The sequence below is a fragment of the Antrostomus carolinensis genome, unplaced genomic scaffold (assembly GCF_000700745.2).
Source record: "Antrostomus carolinensis isolate BGI_N321 unplaced genomic scaffold, ASM70074v2 scaffold12303, whole genome shotgun sequence".
NCBI lineage: Eukaryota > Metazoa > Chordata > Aves > Caprimulgiformes > Caprimulgidae > Antrostomus > Antrostomus carolinensis.
This window is the reverse complement of record NW_010303174.1, coordinates 1-10,611: the sequence shown is the minus strand read 5'-3', so window position 1 is coordinate 10,611 and position 10,611 is coordinate 1. Positions and strand designations below refer to the sequence as shown.

Here is a 10,611-nt window from a genome sequence, read left to right as displayed (position 1 = left end):
GGAAAATCCTAGCTGAGTTTTGAACTCTTTTCTTTTCATAGGGAATGCAGTCGGATTTTTGGTGAAGATGGTCTGACGCTGAAACTCTTTCTTAAAAGGACTGCTCCCTTTTCTATTCTGTGGACTTTGACTAACTACCTGTATTTACTGGCTTTAAAGAAGCTGACAGCCACAGACGTCTCTGCCCTGTTCTGTTGTAACAAAGCTTTTGTCTTCTTGCTTTCTTGGATTGTGCTGAAAGACAGGTTCATGGGAGCAAGGGTAATGACATGCCTGATTTTCAACTCTCTTGTTTTCATAATTACTCTTTAAATCCATAAGCTATTGTATTGCTGTAGATTTGCTGCATTATGGTATATAACATGAATCTATTTCTCATTTAATTTTATGATGCAAACCTAAGCCTTAAGATCAGTTAGAGATCTCAGACTCCAGAGGTAATTTGGTGTGGGAGTTTCAAGAAGCTATTACAGCCATGTGTGATTTGATGAATTAGAGTAGGAGGACTTCCAGTTTCATATAAGCCTGTTCTGTTTTGGGTTACAGTGCTAAAGTACAGTCAATTAATTTGATTTTAAACTTAGTGATGAATGCTTAAGTTCTAACCGAAGCAATTTTATTCCTTGTTCGGGTAGACAGCTCTTTTCAATGTGTAACGTGTTTTTCTGACACTGCCCTAATACTTTTTACACACACATATACGTGTGCCTGTGCCAAATTTGGTTTAAAAAGAGCAGGAACTGTTTTGCATGAAGGTGTATTTTGCACTAAAGTGTTACAGGACTCCCTGGCAGTAATATGGACCCTTCAAAAAGAAAAAAAAAAAAAAACAACAAAAAACTTGAGCACAATGATGCGTGCCTGGATCTAGGGGAAAGCAAGTATGTTTCCTGTAATTTTACATACACAAATCTCCTAATAAGCAGCAATTTACATCTTGGCTAAGGAGTAGCTGGGCTTTCTGCCATTTCTGCTGATGCAGATTCCCCCATTGAAATGGCTCAAGGCCTAATGGTCCTGTTGGGTACAATCCTGATTGAACCATCAAGAGCTTTGAACTTCATTAGGGACTAGTTGGGGCAGGTGTGATGCCTGTGACTAGAAGGGGCCGCCAGCAATTGGATTTAAGTTCTGTGGAAGGTGTGATGGATCAGGACACTCATCTGAGTGAGTTTATTTTTTAAAAAATGAGCACAGCAGCTTTTTTTTTTCGATTAATAATGTGACAGAAGAGTTCAGAAATGAAAGGAAAAGGCATCCTGTTTCACAGGCATCTGATCTAGCTTGTGGAGCAGCCACCAGCACACTGAACAGAGCACCATGCTTGGGGTTTGGAAATGGAAGAGGTAATTGTTTAAAACAGTTCCCCTCATTTCCTGGAGGGACAGGGCTGGCTGGGTGGTTCGTAATGGCACGGGGCTTGAGCACAGGAGGGAGAGCGATTTTTTCCATGGGAAGGTAGTGATAGGACAAGGGGAAATGGTTTTAAACTAAGAGAGGGGAGATTTAGGTTAGATGTGAGGAGGAACTTTTTCACCCAGAGGGTGGTGAGGCACTGGAGGCACTGGCCCAGGTTGCCCAGAGAAGCTGTGGATGCCCCATCCCTGGAGGCATTCAGGGCCAAGTTGGATGGGGCCCTGGGCAGCCTGATCTGGTGGTTGGCAACTCTGTCCACACCAGGAAGGTTGAAACTGGATTATCTTTAAGGTCCTTTCCACCGCAAACCATTCTACAATTCTATGATTCTATTTCATATACAATTTAAAATACAGAAGCATCATGTGAATGTGACCTACCCTCAACCTGATGTTGACTAACTCAAAGAATAAGCAGGGTTTGAAATGCTCAGTTTTTCTCTACAGAAATTAACAGGAACTGTCCCTTCCCTCCTCTGCCCCTTGATCAATCTCAGGTTCCAGCTGAAAAAATCAGAAATTTTGTACTGTTTAAGCCAATTTTTGTCTCAAAGCAACCTCTTTCTAGAAGAGCAAGCGTAGCTCTTGTATTTTCCTCGCCTATTCTCTTAAAGAAACCTAGATGAAAAATACTAAAGCTATTTTCAGTTATTAGTTATTTTTTACTGACTAAAAAAAACCCCCATTGCTATAAATATGCATTGGTATTAATGCTGTAAACACTGTGAGGTTTGCACAAGAAAAAACCTGGCAGAAGAAGTGAACAGCAAATCCTGCACATAAAAGAAACTGTTTTGTGCTGCTAACTGGCAGATTCTGGATGCACGGTGCTGGAAAGGTAATTAGCAGCATTTTCCAGCAGCCCTCCTGCCAGAATAACACTTAATGATGTTAATAACCACACAGGAGCACGTTTGAGAACTAAAATATGACAAAGCAGCGTGGACCCAGCCTTTTATGCTTTGAATGCCTTGACTGCTTTCACCCTTCAGCCTCTCGGAGAGCGCGTGTAATTAGGTTATTTGGACAGTAAAGGGACGAAAAGAAATAAGAGCTTAATCATCTACTCTGAGCCAGTGTTTTTGCAGAAGCACTCAGCACCCAGGAGCACAGCCAGTTTTTCAAAGCTCAGCTCCTAGTAGCTCTTTCTGAACTTCAGAGACGTTGGGCACATCTGCGGCACATGGAAGGTGGGGATGGAGCCGGCACCTGTGTACCTGAGACAGCTTTAGAATCATAGAATGGTTTGGGTTGGAAGGGACCTTAAAGATCATCCAGTTCCAACCCCCCTGCCATCAGCAGGGACACCTTCCACTAGACCAGGTTGCTCAAAGCCTCATCCAACCTGGCCTTCAACACTTCCAGGGAGGGGCAGCCACAGCTTCTCTGGGCAACCTGGGCCACTGCCTGACCACTCACACAGTGAAGAATTTCTTCCTAATATCTAATCTAAACCTCCCCTCTTCCACTTTCAAGCCATCACCCCTTGTTCTGTCACTCCCTGCTTTTGTAAGAAGTTCCTCCCCAGCCTTCCTGTAGCCCCTTCAGGTACTGGGAGGCCGCTAAAAGGTCTCCCCGGAGCCTTCCAGGTTGAACAGCCCCAACTCTCTCAGCCTGTCCTCACAGCAGAGCTGCTCCAGCCCTTGCATCATCCTCGTGGCTTCCTCTGGACTCATTCTAACTGGTCCATGTCTTTATTGTGTTTGGGGCTCCAGAACTGGACAAAGTACTCCAGGTGGGGCCTTACGAGAGCAGAGTAGAGGGGAAGAATCACCTCCCTTGACCTTCTTGCCATCCTACTTTCATCTTCCTGGGCTTGAGAGTCAGCAGCCATCAAGGCTTAGCAGCTCTGCAGCAGATTTCCAGCATCACCAGTTCCCTGCCTGCCTGCTGTTGCTGTAGGCACTCTCCAAACTGCCTGCAGATGCCCATGGGTGTGTGGGAGCCACATAGCCAGCTGCCTGATGGCTCTCTGGTCCCTCAGCCGACACTCTGCTCCTGCACACCATGGAAAGCCACCACTGGCCAGGCTGGTGGGCTCAATTTTCAGATGGACTGTCTGAAGACAAACCTGTCTGGGTGGCCACCTTATGGTACAACATAATCTTGCCTATGGAAGTGTTGGCTGGCTGTAGAAGTGCTTCCAGGGGCTCCATGCAGAGGTCTGGCTACCCTGGCTGGGTTTGAGCTACCCTGAGTGTGTGTTCTGCAGTGAGAGCCACGTGCCCTCAGGATTGATGTTGTAGCATGGGAAGGAGCTTGCACCCAACCCCAGACAATAAAATACCAGCTGGAGAAAGAGTATTCATCTGAGAAGGACATATACAGCAATGGCTATATAGGTATTTACCTATAAAGGTAGTGCAGGTAGAACTTAGGTCCCTTGAGTTGACTGCCCTGCAGAAGGAAATAGCACAATCTGTGCCTGAACCATAATCTTCTTTGCTTGGACATTTCTGAACATCTCACAAATTAATAATGAATCCATATTACACTGGGACTTCGGGGAGTCCAGACAGCTTTGGCTCAGAGCAAGGACAAATATTTATAAGACTTCCAATATTTGTGTAGTTCTGTTGGTTTGTGTTGCTTAGATTTAGCCACGTGCTTAAATGTTTGCATATTTGAGCCCTTGGTTGTGTTTCATCTGTGAATTTGAATTAATGCTTGTTAGGTAGGAACATAGAGTGGTTTGGGGACATATTCCCCTCCAAAAAAAGAAAAGTTTGGCTGGAGTCTGAAGGCAGGTTTCTTTACTACAGCATCTCATTTATTGCTGTGCTCCACATGGGAAAAAATATTCCTGTGGTAAAATGTTGGTTGGCCTCGCTCTCTTCCAGGGGAAAAAAGAAAAAAAAAAAGAAGGGAAAAAAAAAAAGAGGTGGGTTAATTTCATTCCTTACCTAGCAGGCTCCAAACAAAAGTTACTACCCTCTTCTTATTAATTAGAAGCCTTGTTTAACGAGCTGTCAGCTACAACAACCAGTTTTGCTTCACTGTGACCTTGCTGCTTCTTGTGAGCTTACAGAAGGCTGCAGGATGTGCTCCCAGGTTTCTAAAGGAAACACATGATGATTGCTAGGCAGAGGTCCACAGTGCTGCTGCAGGGGTGTATAATTTGCAGGAAGAGCTTTGAACATGAAACTTAAATAATGTTTTCATTGTTCTCCAGTGTGAGGTCTTATTTATCTAATGTTTCATGAGATGATGCTCTATATGTGTCCATCATTTTGGTCATTTAAGGGAAAAAAAATGCTTGGCATTCTAAATATTTGATGAAATTAGGAAACTGACTATCTGAATTTTGTGTGGTCAGACTGGGAAGATGTTTTTCCCAATTGGAAGAATCTCTGGTTGGGGCTGGTGGATCTACTCATTCCCACTAATACAAGGAAAGGACTCACTTGCTGGGTCTGAGCGGTGAGTGCACTAGGAGTTAAATCTCGATCCGTTCCCTTTGAAGAAGGGGATAACTACATTGGACTTTTCTGGTTTGCCTTGTGGGAGGCATTGCTTGAAATATTACGGCTGAAATATTCCAGCTGACAGCTGAAACGCTACATCTGAATTTATGTGCAAAGCAAGATGTGTAGTGCAGCCTGAGATGAAACCAGCCAGGCAGCGTAGCAGGGCAAGGGTGGGCTTCTGGAAACTGGTAGGAGGGGCCGTGCTGACATCTGAGAGGTCCTGGGTGTAATTCTGCGTTGCTTCAAGGCTGGATTTTTGTGGTATTTGTGACCTAGGATAAGCTGTAATGAGAAGGCTCTGGGGAGATCTTCTAGTGGCCTTCCAGTACCTGTAGGGGCTCCAGGAAGGCTGGGGAGGGACTTTTTACAAGGTCAGGTAGCGATAGAACAAGGGACAATGGTTATAAACTGGAAGAAAGGAGATTTAGATGAGATATAAGGAAGAAATTCTTTGGTGTGAGGGTGGTGAGACAGTGTCCCAGGTTGGCCAGAGAAGCTGTGGCTGCTCCTCCCTGGAAGTGTTCAAGGCCAGGTTGGATGAGACTTTAAGCAGCCTGGTCTAGTGGAAGGTGTCCCTGCTGCTGGCAGGGGGGTTGGAACTGGATAAGCTTTAAGGTCCCTTCCAACCCGAACCGTTCTGTGATTCTGTGAGAACAGCAGTATTACCCAAGTCTATCATTAATGAACTACTCACTAAACCAAAGGTAGGAGAAGCTCTGTAGGGACCATTTCTACTGAATAGGCTGAAACTCATTCTTCTAAGAGAATGTAACTGTTTTGCTCACAGGTCCTTGGATAGATGTAAGCTCAGGGATCAAAATAAGCATTTCTGCATCTTTGGTGATGGTATGTGTATCCTGTGCCGGATGTCCCCTGACTTTTCAGCAGGGTGAACAGCAGAGGGTGATGTCTTCCAGCACCCCAGCTCACTTAGGAGTGAAGGCCAGATTCCCATTTAGGCACTGGAAAATGCAACATGCTCCTCTGCCCCCTCGTCAGCTCGCTGGTTAGAGCCCTAAGTCCATAGATGGCAGTCCTGGATCCATGTCCCTCCTTTGCATGAAGGGACTCAAGCCCTCCTCCTGGAATGTCCTAACTGCTGGGATGTGTTATTCTGGCAAAATGGGAGGGAAGTCAGCTGGTCCCCTCTTGCTAAAGCCCTTCTAGATCTCATTGAACCTTTGTATTACACCTGAGAGGCTGGGAGTATGTAAGTGACTCCAGCCCTTGCCTCTAAGTTGGGGCCCTTGGATTCCAAGTGCCATTTCATGGTGAATTTGGAGGTATCAGCAGTATCTTCTGGTTTAGGTGGCATCTTTGTTGAACTGGAGTTTGGAGCTGGAATGTTTTAAACAGAAGTAAAGTGGGATATAGACATGCACTGTGGTTTGTGACTCTGGCACTGTGACTGCAATGAGATGGAGGTACCTGTGTGCCTCAGTTACTGGTAAAATAGGGCTAATGGTGAGAGGGAAGCACTTACTTAAAGCTGCACTCAGATGACTCCTCCAGTGAAGATACTGGCCTAGATACCAATGGGATTTAGGAGCAATAACATTTCTACCTCTAGTCTCAGAGACTGGCTCCACTCTGGACATTGGTTCTTGGTTCACTGTTGTGTCCCATGTGTGGACACCTTGACCTGTGTCAGGCTTGTGTCCCTGTGTCTCCCCATGGTTTTTCTCTACAGACTAGCTCTTTTGAAATTGTTCTGTGGGATTTTTGTGTTTATTGTCTCTGTCTGGGTCACATCTGCTTGATACTGGTATCAGTGGGGTTTTTGGTATCCGTGGTAAAATTATATGAGATCTGAAAGTCAGGCTTCTCTGCAAAAGGGCATGTGGTTTGATCAAGATGCTTTTAAAGTCTGTGGTGTGAAGCTTAGGTTTGTCTGGCAGTAAGTATTTCTTAAGTTCAGTGAGGTTTTCCAGGAAGCAAGTGTCCATCTCACGTTGGTATGGGCTCAGGAGTTTTACCAGAGCTGCAGGAGTAAGAAAGTAAAAGCCCTGCCTGGCTCAGCAGTCGAGTTTGGGAGCCAGTTGGTGTGGCAATGTTTGTAGAGGTTAGTGCTGGTGAGGTGAACCACATCAGTTTCTTCTGTTGTATGAACGGGGAGAGCCTGCCTTGCCTGTCCACTGGTGAGTTGTGTGATTTAGTGGATATGTGTAAATAGAAAACAGGGTCTGAACCTTAAAAGTTGCTGCTGATTCCATAACAGCCAGCTTTGGGTATTGGCATTTGTGCATCTTCTACAGTACACCCACCTCTAAAACACAAACAATTTTTTTTTTAATAATTATGTGTTTAACATCACACTCATTTTTTTAAAAATCTCTGTTAATAACCTATCTTTGAGAAATAGGTCTCTGATTTTCCTCAGACCCGAGGAAACATATTTTCCTCTGCAGTCCATGGAAGCCAAGTATTCAGTGTCTTTGGAATTCAGACTCTGTATTTACCTACTGAGGGCAAATAGTTAGAAAGGGGGAGTTTTTCAAAGAATAAAACATGTTGGGATCCCTACCACTTCCTCAAGGTCCTTGGAGTCAAGCCCCAGGATTTCAGATATGATGTAGTTCTATTCTTTTTCTTTGAAGCTCCTTAGAAGCTCTGCCTGGGAATTTCAAATAAAGCCAAAAACCTGAGCACAAAGGTAAAGGCTTCATAAAGAAATTTGGTCATGTCTGTCCAAGAAAGCTGGCAAGGCTGTTAGGAAATAGCATGCACAGCTGGAGCAGCCTGGAAGAGCTCCCAGTGGAACACTGGTATTCCACAACACAGGGGTCATTCTCCCGGACTGATATCCAGGAAGGTCAGCCATGTAAATGTTTGCATTTCAAATCAAATTGGTAGCTTTGCTAAATATTTATCCTGTAATATAGTATAGAACATAATTTCTTAAGATTTCTTGGTCTCGGAGTCATATCTCCAAAGTGAATGTTTAGCTTATAAAATACTTAATGATGGATGTTCTGTCAGTAGGTCCCAGGAGAATTTGCAATGCTATAGGTCCATATCACTACCAGTGCCTACACTTTCATTATGCTTCACATCTCTCCCAACCGTACATAATTTTCCCTATTTAAGGGAAAGCAAAAAAGCTTCAAGTCAGAGAAAGTAGCTAGTGACACTCATTAAAGCCCCACACAGTGATAATCTCTTCCCGTGTAATGAAACTGTGCTGACCTTTACATTGCTTTGCTTTGTCTGTGCAGATAGTTGCGGCAATAATGGCAATCACAGGAATCGTAATGATGGCATATGCAGATGGTTTCCAGGGTGATTCAATTATTGGGGTAGCATATGCTGTTGGATCAGCCTCTACGTCTGCATTGTATAAGGTAGGTCCTAACTGTTTATTAGTATTCTTATATTCTTTAACATAGGCTGTTAAAGATGCATCAGTACAAAGCGAATAAATGTTTTATTTTAGTCAGCCCTCTTGTATCATTCATATTGGGACCAGGAATGATGTCAGGAAATCTACTATCAGGGTAAATAGTTGTTAGCTGCCAAATATTCAGAATAACTTTGCTTTATAAGCCTTTAATTAAATCTCCATGCTGTAAGGAGTTTAGGATCATGTTTGAAGCATTTCCTGCCACCTCAGTTTATTGACATGGTTTCGAAGGGGTTTGCCATGTGCAGCAGGGAGGAAAACCTGACTGCGGATAGTGCCGCTTTCCCTGCATGGGGACGAACGGCTCATCCCTGGTCTGCACTGCAGCTTGCTTGTGTATTCTGTACTCTTGGTGAGCTTGAAGCCTCTGCATGTGCCTGGTCCCTCTGCTCAAAGTAGTGGCTGCTCTTGAAGGTTGGAGGATGAAGAGGGCAGGGATGTGGCCAAGTTAGTAACAGGTTGGGCTAAAGGTGGCTGCATTTATTGTCAGCTCAGGGAGGGTGAAGTGTGTGTGAAGAGGAGCAGAAGTTTGGACTTAGTTGTATTGGGATAAGAAGTTGCCTTTCAGCTTTAGACTTTGCTTGTCTCGCCGATGAATTTGTTGTGATTGTTCACAAGTCACTCAAAGTGCCTGAATTTAGACTCATGTAGGACAAATCCTGCATGAAGCTTGTGCTGCCTGTGAATCTGAAGCGAGTCCCTCCAGGCGAGGCTTTTCTCTCACAGCAGGTTCATGCTGTGGAAGTCACCGAAGTCCCCTCACAAATCCTAACAGTGCCAAAGCCTGTAACTACATTGCATGGATGGTGTTCCCCTTGAGTTCTCAGTTACACTTGCTCCTCATGGCATTTTTTTATTAATCTTTGTTGTACAGACTCAACCATCCCCATGGTCATAACACAGTATCTCTCCCTCTGCTAAAATGCAGGGAAGGGCTGATATCAGACCAGAGTTCCTCTTGCAAAAGTTCTGTGGAAAAGGGCTGGGTTGTGGCACGCTGTCCTGGTCAGGGCTGGCCCCATGCCCCACTCTCCCCAAAGGAGTGGAGGACCTAGTGCTGGAGGACTTTGCTTCCCACAACAGGCATAAACCTGAAACACTCCTCTCTCCTTTCCTTTGCAGGTTTTGTTCAAAATGTTTCTTGGAAGTGCAAACTTTGGGGAAGCAGCTCATTTTGTTTCTACCCTGGGCTTCTTCAATTTAATTTTCATCTCTGTTACCCCAATCATACTGTATTTTACAAAAGTGGAGTACTGGTCCCCGTTCTCTGCCGTGCCATGGGGTTACCTGTGCGGAGTAGCTGGCCTCTGGTTAGGTATGTGATAAAAAAATTTACTCATTTTTCTAGTCCTCCTTCCCCAACCCGATGCAAAATTGGCCTCAGGCACAAACATTTCCCACCCCTTCCTTAAGCTGCAGAGCTCTCTCAGGGAAGACATCTCATCCCAGTGCAAACTGGTGTGCCTTCAGAAATGGCAGATAGTCTCCACTTTACATCACAGCATTCCTACCTTAGTTTCACTGGTATTTCCCTGTCTGTGGCACAGCTGGATTGCTACACATCCAGTTTCAAAGGGCTTTGCATACTCAAAAGTTCCTGGAGTGCTCTGTGGGGTGTACGTGTATGGTCACAGAGACCCAGAGGGCTGTGGGTGCTGCAGGGCTCTGGGCAGAGCTCACACAGCTTGACATTAGCCTGCAAAGGCTGGTGCTGTTTCTTCTCCTGTGGTCTTTCCCTCCCCTCTGCTCTTCCACAATGCTCTCTTTTCAGAGCCGTGGTTGCTATCCTCTAGCCAGGCAGAATAGCTGTTGGATTCAGCCCAGGGGCATTTTATTTTCCAGATATAACAACATCCTTTCCTTTACTAAAGGCTCTATTATTTCATAATTAAAGAGGGTTTTATCTCCACTACAAATATATTAAATGGAAGCAAAGAGGATGTCTTGCCTGGTACATAGCCCATCCACACAGCTGTCCTGAGACATCATCAAATCATTTAGATTGCAAAAGACCTTTTAAGATCATCGAGTCCAACCGGAAACCTACACTGCCAAATCCACCACTAAACCACTTCTCTAAGCACCACATCTACACATCTTTTAAATCCCTCCAGGGATGGTGACTCCACCACTGCCCTGGGCAGCCTGTTCCAGTACTTGACATTCCTTTTGGTGAAGACCAAAAGACCTTTTTTCCTCATATCCAGTCTCTACCTCCCCTGGTGCAACTTGAGGCCATTTCCTCTTCTCCTGTCACTTGTTACTTGGAAGAAGAGATTGAGATCCACCTTGGTACAACCTCCTTTCAGGTAGCTGTAGAGAGCCAGAA

General features: G+C 44.8%; 1 protein-coding gene across 1 annotated transcript; it reads left to right on the top strand.

Moving 5' to 3' along the window:
* Positions 1–41: 41 nt before the first annotated feature.
* LOC104521884 (solute carrier family 35 member F4) lies at positions 42–9,605 on the top strand (the record flags this gene model as incomplete). The annotated part of the gene is made up of 3 exons (XM_010164009.2): positions 42–261; positions 8,098–8,223; positions 9,405–9,605. Coding segments are annotated over 3 exons (547 nt in total), but the record flags the coding sequence as incomplete, so codon positions are not given.
* Between the last annotated feature and the right edge of the window lie 1,006 nt (positions 9,606–10,611).